General features: G+C 40.7%; 1 protein-coding gene and 1 long non-coding RNA gene across 2 annotated transcripts in view; both read left to right on the top strand.

The window, feature by feature from the left end:
• The window catches only part of znrf1 (zinc and ring finger 1), a 66252-nt gene that overhangs the window by 24039 nt on the left and 15243 nt on the right, over nt 1-26970 (top strand). The window contains exon 2 of the mRNA XM_040046921.1: nt 24164-24259. Coding sequence (XP_039902855.1) covers nt 24164-24259 — 96 coding nt within the window. The remainder of the gene's footprint in view (nt 1-24163; nt 24260-26970) is intronic.
• LOC120743320 lies at nt 552-14322 on the top strand. Its single transcript, XR_005698155.1, has 2 exons — nt 552-12115; nt 12147-14322. It is a non-coding gene; the product is annotated as an uncharacterized LOC120743320 (long non-coding RNA).

The following is a 26970-nucleotide window of genomic DNA, read 5'->3' as shown; positions in this document are numbered from 1 at the left end:
AAAGAGGTGTTTTCCAGGTTGGATGTCTGTGTAGGTCCATTCCTGTAGCACGTCTGACCAGCTGATCTGCATCAGTACAAACATTTGAATTTTATTAGATCCCTGTAATGTTTTACTTGCAGCCCTGCACTGAAATTTAAGGTCTGGCAGACAAAGTGAGCACAGTTACAGTAGACTTTGGAGTAAAATTAGAAAGCCATGATACAGAAACAAAAGTCTTTATTAAGGACTGAGCATGAAAGGTCTTACTGAAGCTTTGATATGATACAGCAGTTTGCTTTAATCAGTTTCCATTTTTCATTCCCTTTTTAAAGCTCCTACCATCCTCAAAAAGACAGGAAGTGAAGCTGGGAGTGATCAGGATGGAAAAGATTAGAAATGAGTACTACTACTATTACTACTACTAGTACTACTACTAGAAGCCTTATTATTTCATCCCAAATCTATCCCTATAGACCAGGGGTAGGCAACTCCAGGCCTCGAGGGCCGGTGTCCCTGCAGGTTTTAGATGTGTCCTTGAACCTACACAGCTCATTTAAATGGCTAAATTAGCTCCTCAACATGTCCTGAAGTTCTCCAGAGGCCTGGTAACGAACTAATCATGTGATTCAGGTGTGTTGACCCAAGGTGAGATCTAAAACCTGCAGGAATTGTCCACCCCTGCTATAGACTCTAACAACGCAAATACAGCTGCAAGCACCAATTAAGGTGCGGAGCAGTTCAATGATGCAAGATTTGTGCAACCAAAGAAACACGTGGCTGTCTAAATGTTCTTTGATGAAATTTCGCTTGATGAAATTTTAAAGAAGTCTGAATACAATTTGACACCCATGAATGGTTTTTAACCTTCTGTTTTTAGGGATATGAACCCTATCTATTTAAACTGAGTGTAGGAATCATATCTTTGAGGAAAAAGCTCATTTAAAAAGCTTAACAGTTCATTCTTGCATCTTAAAACGTTGCAATTAAAACTGAATAATAAAAATATCATTTAAATGTGCAAAAACTTGTAATGGTCACTCGTGCTTTCCTGTGTCCTGGTTAGATTACTATAAATCACAGTATTGATATCATAGTCAGTACTCACTGTCCAAACAAGAACTTGTGCAGAATCCACCGAGCAGCAAATCTCACCACTCGGCAACAATATTGAATTACTTCCAGGTACATTTTTGAGCAGTCAGTTTGAAATATTGTCTAAATTAAGCTTAATTTCAGCGGTCACTTGGACCAAAAAGAATCACCTGTCAAATCTGATTTAAAAATTGCCTAAAATATATGAACTTTTCTGAAAAATCAGATTTCAAAAAGCTTTTCCTTTTGTTTGCTTCTCGAAGTTCTACATCTACAGCAGTCTTCGCTGTTGAAGACTTTTCCCCACAACCTTTAATGCAGGACTCTTTGAATGACTTCTGCTAAATCTGATAAAATATTTCCAAAATACAAACTACTATTTCATTAGCTGGACAAGCTTACACTATGTGGTCAACTCTGTTCAGTTTGGAAAACCAAAAAGTATACCTACCCCAACTGGGGGACCAGAATTGAAGATTAAAAGGTGATACACCTGAAGGACATGCATTTCACTCATTTGGTGCTTTGGTTTGTAAGGGAACAGGCTCCAAATACTACAGGAAATTGGTTCTCATTCTTTCCACCTGTATAACTGAATCAATTTCAACCCTTCATCTTTGGGACAGTATTGGAGGACGTGAATTTTCAGTCGGTTAAAATGACTTTTTTGTCTGCGATCCTCCCAAGCACCAAAGCATTACTGTAGGCAGTGAAATGTAAAAGTTCAGCCGAAGGCTCGTTGTGTTTGGACACTTTGGGATACCAGGAAAAAACTGTCCAGCCAACATTGTGCCAGAGTGTGACGGGAATCAAAATGTGTGATAAAGAGCCTTCAGTGATTTGTCATACTGGGGGGAAACATTTTATATAATCTAGATTTAAAACACTGCAGCTGGTGACCAGCTTTGATCTGAACTGGGTGTCTAGTATTGATGGATTTCTGGTGATGCTCTCGGCCCACATTGTTACAGACAGGCCGGTCCCCAAGTCGTATTGCTCTATACTTTATCTATTGGAGATTAGAAACTAGGTCTGAGGTACAAAGATACAAATAAGTGCCTCCTGCCAGCGTCACAAGTCAGAGATATCTTAGATGAAGCCATCACAATGATAAAGACACAACAAGGCTGAGCCTTACCCGAGACTTTGGGTAACTTTTGCCACATAACAGATACTAATCCTGTACAACACATTGACTAATATTTAAATTGAAGCACAAACAAAGCCCTTCTAGACTTGCTTACTTAATGGAAACCATTAACAGGTCACGAAAGGCGGGGAAACCAGTCATTTGTAAAAGATTCCAAAGGATGCATTATGATGTCAAAAATGCTGTGATCACAATGTATGATCTGTAGAAAAGGAAGAAATGGGAGTTGGGAAGGTCACATTCATGCCAGAGCAGAGTTAAATAGTAACTGACAGAAGTTTCAAAGGGCTTATTTCTGACTCGGTATCTTATTATGAAACTAAATCCTCTGTTCCATCATCTACAAGAAGGCGGGAGGGTCATCAGCTTCCACTCTGGGAGAATAAGAACAAAATTGCCTCACTTTTATTTAAAGAGCCATTCTTACTAAACCACGATGTTATATATCATGTCTTTTTAAAAAACAAGTTAAAGTGCACATTCCTAAGAGTGTATCATCTTTGATATCTATTGATGAATACAGAATAGGTAAAGCTGTATTCTCCTGTTGTGCACCTCATGGGTGGAAGAGGCTTCAGAGCTCAGTTTATCTTCTCTTAGGTGATGTTTTATATACTGAAAAGGTTTAACATAAAAACTGTAACGGTAGAAAGAGTGTATGAGACTTTCAAAGGTAATGTTTTGAGTTTAAACTTCGGAAAAGTCGGAAAATTTGGCCGTTTAGCTGGAGGATAAAAGAAAAGTGAACCTAAATCCTCGGTTGCTTCTCTTTCTTCGAAGAAATTAGAAGTCTGGTAGATATGTAGAGGTTAATATTGCACTGGCAGACCTGTATGTATGTATTTATGTGCATGTACACAGTTGGGAATTAATGTTACAACATTAAATGGACTGGTTCTTGTATGGTGCTTTTCTGCTCTACCTGCGCACTCAAAGCATTTTATACCCGATCTCCTGAGCCACAGCCACCATGCTCAACCTGTGATGTAAAGATTAGAGGAACAGAAAAGTCGCATGTAATGTCATAAATGTGGAATTATATTTTTATGAGCTACACGTGTGTCATTACTGAAGATAAAGAGTCCAGGTTCTGCTCATCTCCCCTCCACGTTCTTCCTTGTAGCTGGTTCCTCTGCAGCGTGACAAGCAGTATGACTGGAGTTGCTCTCAGACTTTCCATCTGTAGTATTAATGGTGTCTTCTCTCTCCTTCTCTCTGATCTGTCTGCCTGACACCGCCTGCCTGGAGTGCCACTGTGTGTTAAATCTCCACCTTCAGTCTGCGATGCCACAGAGCTAAACCCCTAGAGTGGCTTTGTTGTGCTTCTGCAGTGGAATCTCTGCCTTCAGCCTGTCTGCCGTAGCTAAATCTCAGCATGGCTATGTGTGTGTGTGTGTGTGTGTGTGTGTGTGTGCATGCGCGTGCATCTGCAGCTGAATCGGTTTCCAACTTCTGCCACGGAGCTGAAAAGCTCCAGTGTCCTCGCTTCCAGAATTAGAACTGAAATTAGCAGAAACATCTTGAACTTGTGGAGCCGGTCATGTGCGCAGCTTACCGTTGACCTTACAGGCTCGCTACTGTGTGTTTGCTCTGTGAGATTTTTGCACTTTAAAAGAAATATTTTGTCATTTTTAGTAAAATGTCTTGGTTTTTATGTAGCTTATTTAGTGGACCACCTCTTGAGAATTCAGTTCCTGAAATAATAACAAAGTATCTATTTTTTTAAATCACTTTTGTATTACATCGGATTCATCAACTTTTCTCTAAATGCAGTTTTTCCTTTTTACCTGCTTCACCCATAGCCACTGTTTCATGCTCCACCACCTCCACTAAAGCAGATTTTTATACCATTACCTGTGAGTGTGACTTGTGGATGGTGACCTTTTGTTTTCTGCGGTGTCGCTGAAATTGCTGTGTCACTGTGTCTTAGTCTGCCGCCCAAGCCTAAACATCTCTTATCATCGGTTTTATTATCTTAATGTACCATCTCCAGCAGCGCTAAAACATTTTCTCCTGCATTGAGGGACCTCTACGGGTCCTTGATGTCCATCAGGAAGATCCTCTGAAAAATCTGTTTCTTTTAAATAATTATATGTAATTAAACTTTAGTGCAAACTTGACTTCTATTGTTTGGCTCCATTTGATTTCAGAGGACAGGAAACTACAAACTAGATTATGTATTCTGAGCTACAGGAAGGAAAGATTTTGGTTTGCTGTCTTTGACCAAATGAGATGGTGCACGTATGACGTCAGTATGAAAAAGACTTTCCCAGTATCCTGATAGTGAATACTAATTAAAACAATTAACATTTGACTATAAATTAAAGTGGTTTGCTTTGGAATCCCCACGCAACATTAAGTACAGCATTCCTGATATATTCTTTTGTACACTGGTGGACACAGTGGCCGGACGAATGGAAGGGCCTGGAGTCTGGAGACTGAAACATTTTTAAGCCAACCCTGGTCGCAAGTGACAGTGACACAAACTTTAAAGACACAAAAGCAGCAAAATAAGAAATGAAAACAATAACAGAGATAAAAAGGGCATGAAAAAGACAACAAATGATAACAAAGACACAAAAAAGATGTAAAACAACAGCCTGAAAAAATTTAAATACCAAAACAAGTAGAAGAGCATCAAACAAATGAAGTACAGCAGCAGGACTGCATAACTCATAAGCATAAATGCGATTTTTTTTCATATTATAAACAGCAAATATCATGATATAAATCAAATCCATTTGTTTTGTCAAGCTTAAAGATTCCTTTGAGGTTTCTAAGATGTGAAAATGTCATAAAGGTCCTCGTTAGTTTTAGTTTAAATATTATTTCTTTTCTATCAGAAGCTGAAAATGGCAAACGTACTGCAACACACTGAATAACTGTATTTGAAATAAGAAACATAGCTATAGGTAATAAACTCAGTTCTTAATTCTGACCAGGTAGAAGCTTCAGGTGTTCCAGAAGAACACAAGCAAAATGGAAAATGAAGAGTTGGGCAGTTTCATATAAATATTAATCGTCAAAAAATACTCCATCATTTCATTTGTATGGATTCAACTGGTTTCAATTTTGGAATATATATAATATAATAAGTGTGTAAATAGAAAAAGAAGAAGCTTTCCAATTAAACGAAGAAGAATATAAACAAAAGTTTTAGCTGTGTTCTTCTTGTGCTCCAAAGAAAAAAGAAAGGTACAGGAAAGCCCCGTTAGTGCAGTGAAGTGGATGGTGAGGCTCATATATGATGTGCGACTTGACCACAAATCCAATGTGTGCAGCTCCTTTCCAGCTGTCGCTCTACACTTGTGTACTCTTCTTTTTCTGTTGTCAGGTATGGTGCTCGAGAAAAGTCATGCTTTGTGCGCGCTCTAAAGGCTCCCACTGCCTATGATGCTAATAACTGCTAGTGGTATTAGTGCCCTCGTCTTTTCAGCTTTGTGTTTGTTGGATGTCTTCTTTGGTAATTTGCTCGAGTTTTTGCTAAAATTTTCTGTCTTTAATCTTTTTCTCCCCCCAATGTTTCACTGAAGTCGCCCAAACATTAGCACAGTGGCTCCTACACTATTCCAGCCACGTGGTTGGTTTGGCGTGACATTGTTCTCATTGCCATTGGGGGCACTTCAGAAACGTTGGCACGATCAGCTAAAAAAAACCTTTATTGGCGAAAAGCATTTACGTCAGCATTATCTTTTAATGACCACTGACTGCACTGATTGTTTACACTTGGAATACTTGCCTGAAATTTGCATCCTCATGGCTCGGAGAGAAATTACACACAAACTACTGTTGAAAAATGTATGAATGGCCCAGCTGTCGTTACCGTGCGGATCAGGTGGTGGTTTGAGGAAACAGCCTGTTAGACGAGCTTGGGCCGATGGTCACTTGGCAGCTCGGCAGCAGCTTTATTAAAAGGAGAACTCTGATGCATCTGTCCCATTTTCTTTGCTTTCTGCTTCTTTTCACTTTATCCCTTCACTTTGATCCAACGTTTTTGTAATTCCTAACTCAACTGAGCACTCTTCCCCCTCTCACCATCCATCAATCCCATAATTCAGAGTCAATCTCTGTTCAGGCTTAGTTTTTTGCTTTGCTTTTTCCTCCCTATATGTCCCTTGCAACCTCTCTTTTTCATCAATTCCCACTTTCTGTCTCGCCTTCCTCTTTTCTCTGCTTTATAGTCCCCTCTATCTCTCTCTGTCCTCCCATCCTCCTTCTCACTTCTGCATCATAAAGTAGATGGCTGGATGATTCATGTCTGCCCCCGGACTGTTGTGATCCTTATTTTACTGCACAGTTAAACAGGACTCCCCCTTTCCTCCTCCGTTGTGTGTCTGTCCTCTGCAGCTACCGACACTTATCAACCAAAGCGTCATAGCGTTAACACAGATAACAGCCAGGACTGGAAACAATAACCGTGTCTTCATCTGCTGGGTAATTATTGTTCTGCAGATATTTTATGCGAGGACTGAATACAGTCTGGATTTTACAGTGCTATTGATTGGATCTGGGAGAGTTGTTTGTGCGACCATTAAGCTCCCAGGCACCAGTCTGATTTAGACTGGCTCCTCTCCATGACTCTGGGCATCCACAGTCCAGCTGTCTTTTTCTCTGCACTATTCATCATTATGAGAGGGACATCCATGTTTTAATCAGCTTGTCTGCTGCGGTATTACTACATATCGCTGTAGTCGCTCATTGCTCACAGGCAAGCGAGCTTGTTCAATGATTGATGTTATACATAGAATCTGTCAGTGAGAGTCTGAATGATTGAGTCAGTGTGTTTGCCAACGGATGTCTTTCCAACTCATTTAAAGTGCAAGTGTTTGATGTGCGTTGCTGCAGGGTTTAAGTTCAACTTATGCTCTCTTTTAAAACTGCATTCTCCACAACATTTTCTCCGGGTCTGCACTTGATATCTCACAAATACATTTTTAATAAATCTTTCCTCTTTATTGCTCACTTTCACTCCCCCGCCATTGCCCCGGTAAGCAACAAAACAGAGCACAAGCTTCTAAGTGAGGTTTCAGTCATTATCTGCAATGACCCGAGCTAACCCTAACTGCTGGTGTGCAGAACATGTAGATACTGGTTATTTTTCTTTACAGCTTTTCTGTTAATGCTCTTCCAAGCAGGCGAAACTTCTATAACAAACCCAAACTCTAAACATAACCCTAAAAGGGTCAAAAGTGACCTGGTGAATGATAACAAAACCAAGTAGAGACTACAACGGAAATGTCAGGATAGCATTTCTACATCTTTCAGCTTGACTTCTGATCATATTGGTGCGTCGTACCCACGTAAACAATTGAAGGTCACCCATACCCCCAACCTGTTGCAGCAGATGGATGTTTCTCCCTGAGCCTGGTTCTGCTGGAGGTTTCTTCCTGTTGAAAGGGAGTTTTTCCTTCCCACTGTCGCCAAATTGTTTTCTCATAGGGGATCACCTGATTGTTGGGGTTTTCTCTGTTTTCTTTGTATTACTGTAGAGTCTTTACCTTCCAATATAAAGTGCCTTGAGGCAACTGCTGTTGTGATTTGGCACCATATAAGAAAAATAGAATTTAAATGAAATTGAAAAAGCTGTAATATTAATAAAAACATAGCTGATTTATTGTCAGGACAAGAATTGACCTCATTCCTTTTAAATGTACAAAAACTTTATCAAACTCTATGAACAATGCATAAAGAGGACAGCACTCTGTGCTTGAGCCCACACTGTCTCTTACATGCTGTGTGCTGCTGTGGTTTGGAGACACTCATTCCCTTGGGAGGAAGGTTCACTGCAAATCAATACAAAGCTGCTCTGAGTGATCATCATTGTCCTAACATGAAACATTTCCATCCTGAAGGGAGCGTTTGAGCATATTTTGCTCAAATGGTGCCCGGTCCTAATTTTAAGAGATAATGTTTGTAGAAAGTATGAATCTTACCCTCAGCAAAACAAGCAAAGGAGGATGAGGACCACGGATCAACCAAACAGTGGGTTCTAGGATTCAAGCTTCTTTCCCCAACTAATATCAGCAAAACTGAAGTAATAGAACCCAAAGTGAAAACACAACTGTAAGTGATTAACTCGTAATTAATAAACAAAACTGCAAAATCAACTGAGGATTAACGCTGGTGCTGATGGATGTGACGGAGAGAGAAAGAGGTCACCTCTTTTTTGTGTTTCTCAGTGCTAATAGGCACCATAATTTACAACATAAAGATTGTGTGTAAGTCTTGAAACCAGCAAATGAGACCCAAAGGGCATGGATCAGTTAACTGTTAGATAATTGCCCGCCTTTATTTTGAAAGTTCAGTCACTGCTAAGACACTGCTGAGTCTGAGAATCTCTGTGGGGCGACAGCTGTTGTTTGCTCTGTTATTTACTGTCATGAAGTATATTTAGTATGATTTATTCATCTATTTGAGAAAATGTGAGGGCATCTCCTTTTGCAAGCATGCTGCTGAAGCTACTGCTTTCATTGATTTTGGTCTGTTTTTATTAGTTTAGCTTTCGTTTTATGATGTCAGGGGCCTGATTGGGATGGTCTGCAGTTCTGGCCCCTAGTGTTTTGTGTTCGTGGCTGCCTGTGTGTCTGAAGCGTCATTTGCCATTGCTCATGTCTCTATTTGCTTAAACGTTTCTCCTGCAGCATGCAAAGTCTGAAGAGCATCTGGACTTTAAGATGTTTCACCTCTCATCCAAGAGGCTTCTTCACTTCTAAAACCAAATAGCACTGGTCCAAGTATAAACCCTAGAGCAGGTTGTCCCTTAAGAGGGTCGTTGATCCACTATTACTCATGTGCATCATCACAATAGCCAAGATGGTTTCCGGTGAAACCACTGTGAGCTCTTGCCTCATCCTATGATGTGACCTGATGTGAGTGTGGGTTAAACAGGAATCAACAACCCTCTAAAGGGACAACCTCCACTTGGTTTTAAATACCTTGGACTCTCCACCATTCGGTTTTAGAACTGAAGAAGCCTCTCGGGCGAGAGACTTAAAGAAGTCTAGTTGCTTTCTTTCCAAGTTCCTTAGACTATCGTGAACTTACAGAGACATGACGCATGCCAGTACATTTGTTTTAACAAAATCCTTTAATGCACATGTCCTGGGGAAGTAGAAACATCTCAGAGGGAAGTACAAGATCTCACTGTCTTGGTCACGAATGTGAACAACACCAGTACAGACCTGACTGCTCTCACCAGCATCAAACACTTGAGTGCCCGCTACTGAAATGTGTAGCCAAGTTTCTGTTGAGCATAACAAATCTGCAAAGTACCTTACATGAGGTCAGATTTCTATTACTTTGTTGTTTATTGATCTCAAATTTGTGAGTATCCTCAGTGGGTGCGGTGACCTTGTGTACCTTTCTCCTGACACCACCTCTCCCTCCCTCCCTATAACTTCTGCCAGCCTGTTGTCCTTTTACGTCTGGTAAATATCCTTATCTAAATATCCTGATGTCATCCACATGTTCGTAAGTTCAGCTGTGGGGGAAAACATGTCTTTCAGAACTAACATACAGTAAGACAAAAAAAGAACGAAAAACCCCGAATAAAGTCACCTGGACGGGTAAGCCATGCAAGTGTGCAAAGCACTATGTGCAATTAGAAGTGAATAGGCACTATTGCTATTTTGTAATTTAAAACACAAATGATCAAGATAGTGAAAAAAGGATAAAACAGTTTTAAAGTTGACTTTTATTGGAATAATTAAATGACACATTATTACCTGCAAAGCTCTACTAATTAGACAGTTTGGGTCAGCCTGGCCTTGTGTGCAAAACTGAGGCCAAAAAGTGCCACAAGGCTTTGGCTTACACGTTCGGTATTGATTGTAGGGTACAGTAATTGAATGCAGCCTTACTGAGAGGTTTTATGAACTCAGAGCATCAATCACTATTACCATTCAGTAAACAGAGATTGTTAGAATCGCAGAGACTGTAGCACTAAACTGCAAGAGCATGGTTTCAAAAAGTGAATCCCCACTACCACCACAGTCTTACCTTCCAGCTTGCTACAAAATCAGCACACTTGTTTCTGCACTGGCACTGAATGTTGGCTGCAGTGAGACACAGAGTCTTCCAGGATGAGCATAATTCCTAGAGCTGGTGCCATCCTTCAGCTCCTGGCTGTTATTGGAGGAACTCATATGACTCTCTTTGTCATGGAACCCTAACCCCGTGTTCTTGAGAGCAGTGAAAGTACTTAATTGGAAAAATAATAATATAGTTTTTGCTGTCAGTTAACAGTGTTTTCTTCTGTTTCATTATTGCAAAAACTTGGGGGAAAAAATGTTCTGACAGCAGAGCGTTAGGGTCATCAACGATAATGACCGAGACATCAAAGAGGTTAACAAGTGAGTCAAATTCAAGTTCTGATGTGATGAAAACACAATAAAATCGATCCATCTATAATTGCCTGTGACACCAACCAAAGGAAGGACACCGAGCCTTAGGTAATTAAATGTTATCAAGGATGAGCTGAAGTACAGTGAGCCTGAGATTAATGGAGTATGTCCAGACAAGGTGATTCAAGACCCTGTTAAGGCTCACCCAAATTTATAGGCCTTTGATTCAATTTTTAATCAATTATATATGAGACATATATATTACAAACTGCATCTGCATCCCATTGAAACATCTGTAATATTATATCTGAAAGTCAGAATGAAGTTTCTTCATATTTGGTCAAAAAAGAAGGCAAACACTAAACTGTAATGCACTCACATTTAAGTAGCGCTTTTTTTACTGTCTAAAGTGCCTTAGATTACAAGTCACATTATACCCATACATTCATTAAGCACATTACTCTATACAGATCGCACCTGTGGCCAATTTAGAGACTCTAATTAAGCTTATATGCACATCTGTGGACCCAGAAACATACTGAGAACATGCAAACTCCACACATTTTGACGCCTTAATATTTTGTGACCACAAATGTCTCGAGAAAAATGATATTGTGAACCTTGGTCATTTCAGCTGTTATATTTATTTATTTATTTTGAATGGTTCCTTTTCTTTGTACATAATTCTTTCATTTTCTTAAGCTGGGCTTTCTCCTGCTCTCCTGCCTTAGCAGCGCAGGCTTCTCTCTTGCAGCACTGTCACCACTTTTGCTGCTTCACCTGGAGATAAATGTGTTTCCTTATATAGAAACTTGGGGGTGTGACAGCATTCAGATGGTATATTGCACAAGCCTGCTGGTTCAGAATAGTTTACCAACATACGCACAGTGATACAAGCAATATCGGCTGGAGCGCACATTTCATAAATCTGTAACAACTGTAAATTTTGCAAATGCACTTGTTTTTGTTGTGCAGGATAAGAACGTTCCACGCACATGTAAGTAAATGAGAAGCAATGTTCAGTTGGTTGTCAGCTGAACAGACGATGCTGGTGAGACTGTCATCAATGAATTGTCCTTTTTCACTTCTTAGTCCTTTTTTAATTTGCTTCTTATATGATGTTGCTCACAAATAAAAGCCAGTGTTTGAAACAATTGTTTTTGTTTTTTCAATGGTCGTCTGCATTTTAACTGACTCAGCCTACTTCACACTTCTCATGCTGTCAAATTCTCGATTCATCAGCATCACAGGCAGAGGCAACTGGCTCTTAAGTACTTCCAGTATCCGTGCACATATCTGTGATTATTGGTAAGAATCTTATAGGGAAAAAATGTTCAGGACGTTCTTTAAAACTATCGAAATTACATATTATAGACATTAGCATGCAACCCAGACCTGAGAATCATCACACACAATAATGCAATCACCATTCTACACGGGTAGATTGGTGATTGCTGAGAGATGCACATAAAAAGTGAATTGCAATAATCAAGACGGGAGAAAATTAAAGTGTGTACAAAAAGTTTGAGATGATTGACTGACAGTAAACGTTTGACTTTTACAATATTTCTAAGATGAAGGAAACAAAACGAACCAGCAACTTGACAAAAACTAATTCAGGCTAAAAATGAGACCCGACATTTGAGTGAGACTTCTGATTCTGTTTTTTAACAAAGAATGTCGAAACTTAACATAAACACTGAAACTGGAGTGACGTCAGGTGCACAAAATAATTTGAATATCGACTTTCTGCTTTTCCCCCCATTATCTGGTTTGACAAAACCTAAAATCCAAGTCTGAATTTGCTACCCAAGACTTTCTGCTCTGGGCTCTGTGGGGGTCTCAGTGTCCTTTGACTTTTCAACACATAAAGTAGTGATGCCAACTTCAGTCACAGATATTATCAGGAAAGGAGGCAAAAAATAAACATGTCAAAACACAACACATTGCATGCATTGTGTGCTTTCAGGTTTCAGGACATCGTCTTGCCTTTCCATCACTGATCTGTGGCCAGTGTCGGTGGTAAACAGCCAAAAACAGACTGATTAGTTTTCTAATCTGTACTTTACGAGCTACAGTTACAGTTGTGTAAAAACATGTTTATATATTGTCTTCATCACCATTTCGGTGTCTTTCTGACACATGCAATTTGCGCTGTTTTCAGTTTACTGCACCACTCGTTTTAGTGGTATAACTGACTTACAGCTCAGCATGTTGCACATATAAAATGCATTAATTCAGCACAGATCCTGTATTGCATGACTTGAAGAAAAGAAGGAGATAAATGTGATACTTTCAGACAGTTACACACTAAGCTTGGAGACATGACACAGGAAACACAGACCTTCAGCTCCACATACCTTGCAAAACATTTAATATTGCTGTCCATAAGTAACCTTGCTACTGTAACTGCTGTTTCCAAATCCACTTTGAGCCATTTGTTGCTGATGCAGTGTTTACTGTGGGGTTGCAAGGTTTTAACACTCTGCAACAAAGGCCAGCTGACTCTTGGATGTTTTTGTGACCTATAATGGGTTACAGAACATTGTGAAACAAGTAAGATACTCTGTGTGCACTCTCAGAATTGTCTTTGAGCAGCAGGCGCTTCAGAAAGCCACATGCAGTGTGGCCAATAAGAACCAACCAAAACTCATTTGTACCATCGGGTGTCCAATGTATGCATTTGTTCAAGTTTGGGTTATAGACAGTTTCTTTTTGAATGTATTTATCGTATTATTAGGGCTTCATCATTAATATTATTAGGACTAATTAAAAAGAGTATCTTATTTGTCAATCTAATGCTAGTATTGTTCGCTAACAAGACACCAGCATCTTTTTCACTCAAGTGTTTTCAGCAGTCATATCACACATTAACCCTGACCCTAACTCTAGTCAATCACAATATATAAATGTTTCATTTTTTGTTAATCTGCCAGCTACTAAGGCAGACTATGTGTGATGTTTGATTTTGAGAATGTGATCATTTCATGGGTTCACGTGTCAAAACTGCTTTAGAGAACACAAGTATGAGACCCGAATCTTTTAATATGTATTCAGCCGTTCTCATTCAGCTCAGGCTGAAAGTAGCAGCCCACGCAAACATGTCATACATGTCAGTGTGTGGTGTTCGTGGCTTCCTGCTGACAGAGTTCAGCGTCAGTGTCTGTCTTGATGTCTTTATCAGTGGCCGGTGGTTATTTGGGAGCTGCAGCAGGGTGTCAGGCGGGGCTTGGCCACCAAGGCTCGATGAAATATGCATTGGCCCAAGATTGAGTTGACTGACCTTGCTCGGTTGTGTGTGTTGTCTGTGCTGGGGTTTGACAAGAATAAGTCTTTAATAGCACTCGGGCTCAGAGGGTGTGACTGCTCTATCTGTTCGGCCCCTTTCCTTGTTGTTACTGCATAGTCATGCAAGTTATGTGCCAGTGCCGTTTGTGTGTTTTTAGTCCATAGACAGGTGGACTGGAGAACAGATTGCCTGAAGGTTTGAATGGCAGCTTCAGTGCAGAGCGTCTCCATTTCTTATACCTGGATGGATTGTTTTGACAGAAGTCACGACCACGAAAAAACTGAAATGACTACAGTGCATGAAGAACTCAATTACCAAGCTCAGACCTGTAGGCCTTATTAACATCCCTCCCTGCAAAACTAGTTGACTTTGACCAAGAGGCTGTTGACCTGAGCCGTTAGTATCAATCATTTTCAAAGCGCGACACATACGAAGCTGTTTTGCATCACATTTTGTTTCATTTTGGGGAAAAAAGTATCCGTTATTAACATTTCCTTTTTGTGCTGACAGCCGACACCGGATTAGAGGTTCATACTTTGATTACAATTAAACATTGACAAACATCTGACATTTTTAGATAATCTTGTCATGAATGTGCGATGATGTCATTGGTCAGAACTGGAAATGCAACCTGTGAGGAGTATTCATACAGCTGAGAATAATAATATTGATAAAGTTGCAGGTGTTATGATGTAATTGACCAATTTCAGAGCATAATCAGCTAATCTGAGACACATTGTGTTTTTTATGGAATATTTTTTAAAAACAACCATCCTTCAGTTTTAAAGAAGCACAAAGGCAGTAAGATGTTTTAGCAAGTGAACCTCTGTTTTGTAATTTCACTCGCTTCATGAGACGCAGTTACTGAGTGAAAATGTTTACCAGCTACATAGAATTCACTTCTGTGGTGCTGATTTAACTTATAATCTGATTTATAAGTCAAAGTAGAAACTTCTAGCTAATTGTGGTGGTGCCACAGGCTCATATACCGCAGCCTATGGCGCTAACGTCGTACATATAGAAGAGTAAGAGGAGAATGACTCAGAGTTGTTAGAGAAAAGCTTCAAAGTAGCACCAGGAGGCACTGGAGAAAAAGCTAACGGGCATATGGAACCGAACTTTTCTTTCAAAAAGAATACAGTTAAAAGCAACATTCACACTTTCTAGCTAAGCTGTCACCCAAGATAACGGCCCACGCTCTTTTAAGTATCAATCCTGTGAGCAGCACAAAGTTGATCGTTTAAGCAACTCTGTTACACTTCATTGGAAATCATAGGCACATTTAACATTTAGTTATTGGGCTGTTAGAGGAGCACTATCATTGTTGAGTGTGTGTTTATGTGTTTCAGCTGGCTAAGTTTGCTCAATACGGCCAGTTTCTCTTGTTCTCAGTCATGTCACAAATATGCTGCTGTATTGCACACAAGATCCATAGAGGCCGGGGTCTATCACACCAGGTAAGACCCCAGGTGCAGGCTGTGTAAAGATGCCCCTGAGACAATCCAGCACATCAGCAGGGTGCAAGATGCTAGCAGGTAGGGCATACATGGAACGCCATAACCAAGTGGCCGGCATAGTGTACAGGAACATCTGTGCAGAGTATGGCCTGGAAGTCCTGAGGTCAAATGGGAGATGGAGAATTGCCGAGCTAAGATCCTGTGGGACTTCCAGATACAGACGGACACACTTGTGATGGCTAACCGACCGGACACAGTGGCGTTAGAAAAACAGAGGAAGACGGCCATAGTGATAGATGTAGCGGTTCCGAATGACAGCAACATCAGGAAGAAGGAACATGAGAAGCTTAAGAAAATCCAAGGGCTCAGAGAAGAGCTCGAGAAGATCTTGAGGGTGAAGGTAACAGTGGTCCCAGTGATAATCGGAGAACTAGGTGCGGTAACTCCCAAGCAAGGCGAATGGCTGTCCAGAAGTGTGTGGCATAGAAAGAACTTAAGCTCAACTTAAGACGAACCAGGTCAGAGCTGTATTTTCAGGCACTAACTGCCTCCAAGTGTTGAAAGCTTCAGATAAATTCTGCAGAGCACAATTACAAAAAGTACCTTTAATGAAACTATTTGCTATCAGAAATTTTATTTACACTACTTTATAAAAGTGTTAATAAGGCTGCCCCCTACATAAGAAACAATAAAATGCTGTACTTGGGTTTGAGTGGTGTGGTGGTTAACACCTTTGCTTTACTACAAGAAAGTTGTCGGTTGATACTTCCCGATCAGCTGAAGCCTTATTGTGCCACTTGTGTTCTCAGACAGTTTTAAAAGATTGTCTCGCATCATTAACTCGTGTTTGAAAAGAGGTGGTTGGTATGAACACAGAGAGGAAAGAGTTCTTTCTAAACTCCAGCCCAAACCAGTTTAGTTTAATGCTTAGCTATGAAGCGCTGAAAATCTGCACGTTCTTGTTCATCTATTCTTTGTCGCAGAGAATATGTGAAGAGTTAGCGTCACAATGACAGGATGGATGCAAGTCAGTTGAGGCTCCAAGAACCATCAACTTGTTTGCATTAATCCTGTATTATATCATAATTAGTAAAGAGCAATATATTTATGTCGAAAACAACATTAACGATCATTTTAGTCGACATTTCCTGCTGTGAAGTGTAATAATAATAATAATAACAAAGGTTATTAAAGGTCAGTCATTCAATCAGTCAGTTTATTAGTATTCAGCACCAATCAGCATGATTTTGCTGCGAGTGACTGATGTCATTAAGAGGATGAATGACTGTTAATTACAAGTGGATGTGTTTTAATTGCTTTAGCCGTAATCGGATGTTTCTGTTGTGATTACAAATTGATTTTCAGTGGATATACAGGAATTGATTTTCTCATCCCTTTTGTGATTGTTGAATGGAGCAGATTTCGCCCTTTTGATAGTTTGTTTCTACTTGAGGCAGGAGTGGCAGTACCCATCTGATAGAGAAGATTTTAAGGACCCATCTGCTGTTGGAAAAATCCAAGAGCAAAGATATCTGACAATGTTCTGCCAAATTAATGTGGGTTTTTTTTCTGCTTCAAGAACTGAGCTCATCTCCTACAGCGGCTGAAGACTCTTGGATACTGTGTTGTGCTAAGAAAGAGAGCGCAGAGAGAGATGTAATGAAATTAAAATGCAGGCACTGAAATTGATTTTGGCCCAAACTAAATAATCATCTGTTGGTGAGGACATTAACTCAGCTTCCGGGTGGTATTCCAGTGCACCCGTCACACTTCATGCATATTACATTCGCTTTGTCACAGTTTATAAACCGTCATCTGGTGTTTTAATGTGACCAATCAGGCGAGGCTGCCTATCATGTGGTGGTCCTCCTGACACAAATCGTGATTTAGTAAGACGCCAGCAATGAGCCAGCTGCAGGGAAATCCCGACTGGAAGCTTAACAACAGATTTTGCATTAGGGTCCTTATCCAGCTTTGATTTCCACCGTTCACTGAATGCTAATTATTGTATCACAGCGTCGCGCTGCTCTTCTCTGCAACTTTGACACACAGATGTTTTTCATCACTAAAACATCAGAGAGGACTGACTGAGAAAACAGGATAACTCAGCATTCAGTTTAATTCAAGTGTTGGCTCTGAATGTAAAAAATGGTAATACATGCAGCACCTGCAGCCAGACAGAAAACACAAACACCGAGCAACAAGGTGAGATTTTCTGCACTTTAAAAAGAATCATTATTTTAATTTTCCATCTAAAAGTAGCAGCGCCAAAGGGGAGAATGTTCTTTACCAGTTATTAGTTCTTACCTTATAAAGATTTCATTTTCATTTAAACTGGTGCGGTCTTCTGCTGCTGTACCACGTCTACTTCAAGGTTTGGCGCATTAAGCATTCATGCTGTTCTGCATACCTTCTAAGATAGGATAGATCAAGAGATAATTTATTGATCCCACAAGGGAAATTGTTGTAACAAGTGGTTATTTAAGTTACTACTAGGTTAAAGCAGTCTGGTAATTCCCTTCTGACCTCTGACATCAACAAGGCTTTTTCTCCTTGAGAAATACTGCTCACTGGATATTTTTTGTTTTTCCAGTCTGTTCTCTGTAAACCCCAGAGATGCTTGTGCAGGAAAATCCCCAAAAGATAAGTAGTGTCTGAAATTTGCGTATGAAAACAAAGGCACTGCGCATGCGCGTTTTACCCATATTCTAACGCGATATTTCATTTTCTTATCGTTGCCCAACATTATACCGGTATTACCGTGAACGGCATGATATGGCCCAGCCCTACCAACAACCATGCCGTGTTTAAAGTCACCCTAATCGTCTGTTTGAACTTCAGCTGTTCAAAATGCACCGAATTGGTGGTTCTTGCTCTTGGTTCAAAATGAGTGGACGAGACAAGAAAAGAAATCAAAGGGACAGGCTTTGGAGCCATATGGGACGCACAGCCTGACAATACACAGGAGCTTACATCCACTTTGCCTTTAAAGCTGGTGTGAAGGGAGGTTGAAGAAAGCGCTGAGCGGGTGCACCAAATAAATAAGGATCAATCAGGTCTCTTAGAACCCTAGAGTAAAAATATGGAGCTGGAGATGAGCACAATAGATTCTCTTTAAAGTCTTTTAATACAATCACCTCGTCCTGTATCCTAATTGAGATATACCAACAGAAATCCAGCCCAATTGTTTCTGAATGTAAGTTCATCCCAAATCAAACTGATATAAGAAATCCTTTGCAGTGAAAGATTACAGCTAAGCCAAGCGTGAAATCAGTCTTTGTTGCTTTCTAACAAACATCATCTAATGAACAATGGCTGCCGTATGTAATATGTTAGTAAGAAAAGAATTACTGGATATGAGCAAAGATTTGTATAAAGAGCCATTGCTGCTGAATGTTTATATGTAGCTCTATATTACTTTGAGTAATGCAAGGCAAACACATTTCACTTCTATTATTGTCAAGAGAACAACAGATACCTCTAAAACTGGACGCCTCACACCAGAATAATCTAGATCAGGGATGTGAAGCTCATTTTACGTTGTGGGTCACATACAACCCACTTTGATCTTAAGTGGGCTGGACCAGAGAAACTACAGGATAAACATGTAAAGATAGATAGAAGGTTCTAGTAGTTCATTTAAGTCAGTCATTGTTAAGTCAGCGTATAATTTAGTTGTAAAAAAACTAGTGCTGTCAGTGTTAATCTCGTTAAAATGACATAACCGCATTAATGTGGCAAATCTCTGTTAGCGAGGGATCGCCCCGTGCGTGGGGCTGCACGGTGTCAACGCGTTGGCGCGGTTAGCTCATTAACACGTCAGCACCGTGCAGCCCCACGCACAGGGTGATCTGCGTTTACTCGCTAACGGGGACTGCCGCGTTAATGCGGTTAACGAGATTAACACTGACAGGACAAAAACCCAGATGATTTCCCCCCGAAACAGATAATTTTCAATAGCAGATGGTGTAAAAACGGGAACCTTTCTCTCATTTGATTGTTTATTTCTGGCTTCATTACTTTGGTGTTTTATGAATGGCAGTTGGTGAAGGTGGGGGTGGGGGTGGGGGTGGGGTTTATTAATAGAAAAAGGTGTAAAACTACAGAAAATACAGTTAAAAGCTGATTATCTGTGCACTCGTTCACATTTTCTAAAGCTGTTCAGTGGGCCAGATGGGAGTCTTTGCTGGGTCAATTCTAGCCCCTGGGCCTTATGTTTAACACGCCTGATCTACAGGTTTAAACATTATTGGCTATTACTGGCCAGATGAATATTAAATCAATGTTGCTATGTGGTGAACTGTCCACCCTCCACAGAAAACTGTCTGGACTTTTTTAAGTTTCTTGAAGACGTTTCATCCGAGAAGCTTCTTCAGTTCTAAGAGCAAATAGTGGAGAGTCCCAGATTTTAAGCCCTATGGGAGTGTCCCCAAGAGGGTCATGGACCCCGTATTGATCACCTTGGCTCATGTGATTGCTCTTAGAACTGAAGAAGCTTCTCGGATGAGAGGTGAAACGTCTTCAAGGAAACTTAAAGAAGTCCAGACGCTTTTCTCTTTCTTTCTTCACAGACATGTCGTTCTCAGCAGCACTGAGAAATTTCTCCTCTTTGTCATTTGGTGCCAACCGTCTCACAGCTCGCGACCATAAAAGTGCTGTGTGGCATTTATCGCCACACCACCTGTGGTCCTAAGATGACACTGAAGGAAAATATTAGAGAAATGTGCCCGTTTGACACGAACCAACTCCTGTACAGTAGGACTGCAAAACAGGCCTGCGCACACTCACAGCACACATCTGTGTCCATGCTCTCACATAGGCACCAGTATAATTAATTTATGATCCGGCCCTGTGATTTATTTTCGTCCCTATCTGACCTTATGCGCTCCTTGAATACGAAATGTCCGCGAGGATTCGCGGTGCTTGGCTGAGTTGAAAGCGAACGCACACACAAGCTGCGCAGCTAGAGTCCTGCTGGACCACGTATCACAATCCTTCATTTCTCCTCGAAACGCTTCAGCTCTCTCACCTTCTTCCTGCACCTCTTTTTCGCTCATTTCTTCCATCTCCCACTCTCTGCTCATCCCTATGGAGCGTCTGAAAATAGCAGCTAAGGGAAATGTGGGTCAGCTGCCATGTAGTGTGTGTAGTGAACGTTTCTCTGTGTGTTTTCTACCTGCACCTCCTTAGCGTTTTTCACATTTCACAGAAATGAGCACCACGTATGTATGCTGCAGTTCTGCAGTGTTATTTTTGTTTTTTACTTTATTTTCCACTTGTAAGCCTGTGAATGTCTTAGAACTGTATGTGTCATCACTCCAGCAAATTCTCACACAGGAGAAGCTCAAACCTTTGTTTAGCTTTAAGTCCTCTTCACACTGAAGGTCCCTTTACCTCAGCCAGGTACAGGGACCTGTCATTAATTTCCATTTTTGTCAGCTACCAATTTTCTATCATGGTAGCTGCCGTTTGTGGACTGAGGCTGCCTCCTATTGCTACAATTTAAATGGAGAATTTATTATGCCTTATTTCTGTTTCATCAAAGTTGGTAGAGTTGCATCTAACCATCTTTAGAATGAGCTCCGTATCACCAGTGCTTGTTTAACGACTGTTATTTAGTGGCAATTTTATGGGGGAAATGCTTTTCTCATCCAGTCATCAGAACAAAACTGAGAGGATGTTTTGCTGCCTGGGTATAAAAAGTTCAGCATATGTCAAATGAATATCGTACGGTAAAATCTGATATTGTGGCAGAGAGTGAAATTATGTTTGACAAATATGTTAATAATATCAACAATCTGACATTCACCTACAGAATGATCCACCATTTGGTGAAAGTGGGGAAGAAGAGCAAACTTAACTAGGGCGAGAGGAAAGAGAAACACACACAAAGTACAAGAACTACAGGAAAGAACGGGTCAAAATGAATGACATGCAGCAGTGGCATATGAATACATGATGACTGAAAAGAGGGGAGGGAAGAAGAAATGCCCATGTCATCACAGGAAGTCCCCAATATCATGAGCCTATAGCAACCTAACTAAGGTATGGTCACCTGAGTTTAAAGTAGAGATGGTGTCTGCCTCCTGAAGAGTCTGATAGTTGAAGTCTCTGCCACATATTCGAGTTTTAGAAAGTTTAGGAAGCACACGTTACCCTGTACACTTAAAGCAATGAACTCTTTTGGGATAACATCATAGTGTTAAATAATATATATTAATATATGATCAAGCCTGATCATACAAGACATTAACAGGGAACTGGTGAGGGAAAAATACAACCTCTGTTAATACTCTTCTTGCAGAATTTGTACCAACTGAAAGCTCTTCTCCTCACAAGTTTAACTTAAAAATTAATTTGGTCACAGTTATGTTATATGCACAGGACGCTGCCATGTTGCAGTTTAGTTGTAGGTGGGCTATTTTTTTTAACTAGAGTCGTCACATGTCCAGTGTTATTTGTAGCTTGCAGTTCCTCCTGCTAGACGGAGAAGCTCCTGCTTTTAAAATAACACCCCATTAGTAATGTCTACGAGCTGTTATCGTTATCTATAACTGCCAATTTGGTGTTAAGTATCATTTAGGAAGAGTAGAATAGAATAGAATAGAATACAATATCCCTTTATTGTCATTGTACGTGTATAATGACACTGTGAGTGGTCCACACCAACTGTGCAGGAATAAAATATAAATAGTAAGACAGTGAATATTGTAAAGGTTTTAAAACGACACAAGCAAGACGTTTTACTGCCTAAAGCTAACCAAATGACATAAATGAAAATAAATGGTAACTGAAAGCAACAAAAGGGCCTCAGATCAGAGCTGAACTAAACCCTCTTGGCTGAAAATGAGATTATTAGTTTCAAACTTGTTGGCACCACAGGCACATCAGTGACCACCTGTCATAAATGTTTGACCTCTTATCAGAATATAGTGGTTGGGGATTTGGAGCGGGGACATCGTCCTGACACACCCAGCAGCGAGTTGGGAGTTATTTGCTTGCGCCTTGTCCCATCTCATCAAGCAGATCCCAGAGCTTGCCTTCTCCACCTGGGTGGTGTCTGGCCCCTGTAGCACCAGTTCCTGGAGATGATGAGTTTGCAGAAAAGCCTCCACTCCCACTCAGCGTCCCAACTTCTGTCCAAGACACGCTGCTTATCTTGACTGTGCGCTGCAGCAGTCTTGCAGAACTGCTGCGGCTCACATACCTGTGGACATTGTGGAGCTGATACTATTCCAAACTTTATTCCAAACTCCTTTCTCTGTAACATTTAACGAAACTGATTTTTTTCACAGCAGCAGTCCTGGCCACAGCAAGTTTATCTCACTTTACCTCATGCAGCCTGACCTTATTGAGAAACGTTGGAAGTTGTTGGTCTAAAACTAGCAAAAGACAAGAAAGGAAAGAGGAATTAGGAAAAGAAAAAGACAGAACATTACAAATTAAGAGGTCTAATACTTCCAGGATTAGTTAGCAACAGCAAAACGCTATGCACCTAAAACATTTCCACAGAAAGTCTCTGAAAAGAAGAAGGGGAAAAATGCTCAGCAAGAATTCCTGGAGAAAGAAGACCCCCCATCAGTGTAATTGTTTATATATATGCAAATCTCATTAAACCACCAAACAACTGTAGCGTTACCTCCCATATAATCAATTTTTAATAAACGGAAACCAAAAGGCAGTGAAACTGGTGGATTTTTCCAAAGAATTTACACATTGAAATGAGCAGTTTTGTATTTTGTAAATGGTTTTTTTTAGCAGTTTGTTGGTACCAGTCTTGATTTGAGCAAAGGTACAGTAGAGTGAGCTCAGTAAACTGAAGTAATCTGGATACAAAACCCACTGGCCTAAAACCTGCTGAAACATATCCCATTCTCAGCGATGCTGAAGGTGAAGAGTCACTGCCGTTTTGATTGAAGCTCCCTTTTGTCACAGTCGCAGCTGTTTTCAGCTGTGTGGCCCAGTGTTGACCTAATTATCTGGTATGTGTTATACTAATATAGTCAACCCTGATGGCTCCAAAGAGCACAAACAGAGAGTACTGACACAGCTACAACTTTACAGAACTTGGGAAAACAAGCACAGATGAGTGTTTTTAAAATGTGCATTGGGGTGAAAGGGAAGAACTGGATAGCACAATGATAACGGCCTGGGTTCATTCTAATCAGTCTTCCATATCACAAAGTTTTATTTTAGTCAATGTTTCTTTCCTAATAATAAAGCAGTGGCTAATGATTCAGCCTGTTTGTTTTTTTTGAAAGGCAGACCTTCTACTCTATCTGACACCAATTTTTCCTATTAGTAAGCTGGATATGCTAATGGCCACGCTAATAGAAGCCAATAAGTGGGTTATTATTTTTTATCCATTCTCTTATTTTGAAAGTTAACTCAACAACACCTTCCTGTCTTTTGTTTTCTCTTCTGGTTGGCTCACTTGTGGCGGTCCTTGATATCGTTGATCTCATTCAGCCCAAGATGGCAGCCATCCTGGGCTTCAGCTGGGGTCCGTAGTCCTTCCTACAGTGCGAGTTAGAAATGTGCTCTAACTCGAACATGCAGCAGGTGGAAAACCGGATCATGCGCTGTTATGATAAGTTCACCAAAGCTGCAGAGCAGAACAAAGAACCTTGCCAGCTGTATTCAAAGACTGTTTGGGTCTATTTGGGTATTTTAACATCAGAACGGCCGGGATTTCCTATTATCACATTCTTTTACATTGCAAAATGACATTTTACATTTCGTTCCTTTGGGTGAAATGCACTCACAATGAAGCCGATGCTTGTTTATTTCACAGTCATGTGTGTGTATATATGTTTGCACTGATCTTTTACTTTGCTCCTCTTCTTCCTAGGATTCAAGTGTCCTGTCTGCTCCAAGTCTGTGGCGTCCAATGAAATGGAGGTTCACTTTATCATGTGTCTAAGCAAGCCTCGCCTCTCTTACAATGGTAAGAAACACCTCCTTCTGTTCTTTTTATGATCGATCTGGTAGAAATCAGGGAACAATGAACTTGAAGGCCTTGAAGCTGCTGCGCTCATAAATATTCGTGACAAGGTGGGCGGGTCTAAAGACAGGAACATGTTATCGAGCTAGTCCTTCAAAAACATGATAAATATGAATGAGGGGCAATGAGGAAAATCATAAAAATTCATAACATGAATTTACACAACCCGACAGTTTCAGCCATCCACTTTGGAAAATACAAACACAGCTGAGGCTGCAAAGCCCTCGACTGCTGCGCTCTGACATGTGACCTCTTCAGTTTCACAGCTCTTACTGGTTCTGTGTGATTCTGTTATGCCTGTTGGGGGTTTTTACTTTTTGCTGTCATTCTACTGGAGTACTAAACTGTACTTGCAAGATCCAAGACACGCTGCTTATCTTGACTGTGGGCTACAGCAGTCTTGCAGAACTGCTGCGGTTCACATAACCTGTGGACATCGCGGTGCTGATACTACCAACCCTGCCTCGGTAGATTGAGTTTTTTCTTTTATAATAACAGCCTACATTGAGTCTCAGCTATAAGAGTACAGTGTGTATTTAGTCTTCACTTTTATAGGTTTAAGATGAGTTGGTATTAAGCTGCAACCTCCAGGGCTAACAAACCAAACCATAAACTGCAGTTTCTGAGTTCCAAAGGCAACTCAGTCACTACTGACCGTCATGATGACGTGTCCAACTTTACAGTGGGCTTAAACATGTTTACAAACTGCTGCACAAACCCATGCATTTGGATACTGGTTAGGTTGAAAATTAGGGGTGTTTCTGCTTTGAGCGGGGCGCCAACCTATGCTTGTTTTATGGTACTGCAGTTGTTTTTGTCTGGGTATGAATTTTATTACAAATAGAAAACCAACTTGTCATGAGCAAGTTTGCATTGGTTGAAAAACCAATGTACTATTGCCGGGTGTAGGTTGAGTGGTGACTGGTTGAGAAGTCGGCCAGAACAAGGAAGAGACCAACAGGGACAAGGAAAGTCAAAGATGATCTAAAGCAGCATGAAGAGGACTCAGCTTCACTTCAGCTCTTTGGATGTTCTAACGCCGTTCTTCTCTGTGGCTGAAGGATCAGTAGCAGCACAAGCAAGACTAGCTCACAGACCAGTTGCCCCTCAGCACAGTACACAGCTACAACTTCAACTTCATGTCTTCAAAGCTAAGCTCTGCACACGAGCAACGCAAAAGAATGAAAGGCCACAAATTCTCAGCTTACTCTAAGTGCTGAAAACAGTGTAGGGATGTGGAGCCGGGCATGTCAGGGTCTTTTGTTTTACTTCATTGACCATGTGGGCAGTGCTGCCCTGTGTCACTCTGTTAGCTCATCCCTCCCTGTCTGCTGCCCGGCTGTTTTTCTCCCTGTTATCTAACCAACAGTTATAACTGATCATCTGGGACTTGTTATTGTGTTTCTAAGGGATTACACCTGCTGTTGGTTCAAGTACATCTTGAAATTGTTCAGCCTTTGTTGGATTGATCAACTGATCAATGAGTGATAATGAGCTAATCCCAGTGTGGGACTGCAGCTGGGGAAGGTATCATACAATGCAGTTCTCCATCTGCTGCAGGATCAGGTTGGAGTGGCTTTTGAGCTCTCAGCAGATAAATACACATTATCAGCTGCAGCCCTTGACCAGTCTGGGGCTGTGTAGAGAGCCCAAGGGGACGTGTTTGCTGGGTGGACTGTAGGTATGTGAGGGTGAATGGTTTGCCTCTTGTTCCGTGTCAGCTGGGCTCCAGCCCCCAAAGTAGGCAAAGAAAATGTATTGAGATGGTAAGAGCTGTGAATAACCTTCGAAAAGCAACTATGCATGTATGGATCCATCAGTTTTCTTCCACTTGTCAAATTCAAAGTCGGTAGTGGAGGTCGGCAGTCTGTCACGTAGCTAAGGCATAGAAACATTCACAACTACAGCAAACTTGGAATCATTACCTAATCTAACAAACATGTATTTGTACTGTGGGAGGAAGCCAGACTATGAAGAGAGAAACCACACATGTAAACGTCCCAGCAAAAGATTCAGATCCTTCTTGCTGTGAAGCAGCAATTCAAACTGCTGCACACAACTAAACTTTCAACATAAGACCCACCGGATTGTCCCAGTGAACTGATGGTGAAATCCTTTGTTTTCTTGAATAAACTCTGGAAAAATATATTTGTTCGGCTGTTAAAATATGTGGGTGGCCTTCTAAGTAAAGTCTATGTTTACCTCGAGGTGTGGGCCAGTGTTCTGACATCGCACACATTTAAATACAGCATCGTTCCTAAGTAGACGACCCACAGGATGGTGAATATGCATTGGGAAATGAATTCACTCATGGTTTTAGGTAAAATTTGAAAAATAAAGGGCAGGTTTTATAACACTGAGCTCTTTGGTCCATTTTAGACTCAGTTATAAATAAATAAATACTGAATTTTACCATTTTTAAAAAGCCAGATGATTCCTGACTTGGGGGAATATTGCTGTGATTCTGACATCATTCATGTTTACTGTTACTCGGTGTCCACAGTGCTGCTCTGGGCTATTTATGAATGAAATAAAAAAGTACATAAAGCTGCTGCAGACACACGGTCTACCTTCCAGTCTCCTGTTATTTCCTCAAGCAGGCTCATGTTTTAATTATGGCCTCGACTGCCGCTCCTGGTTGCTTGGAGACACGC

This window comes from Simochromis diagramma, unplaced genomic scaffold (assembly GCF_900408965.1).
Source record: "Simochromis diagramma unplaced genomic scaffold, fSimDia1.1 OVJJ01000106.1, whole genome shotgun sequence".
Lineage (NCBI taxonomy): Eukaryota > Metazoa > Chordata > Actinopteri > Cichliformes > Cichlidae > Simochromis > Simochromis diagramma.
This window is presented reverse-complemented; position numbering and strand designations above follow the sequence as displayed.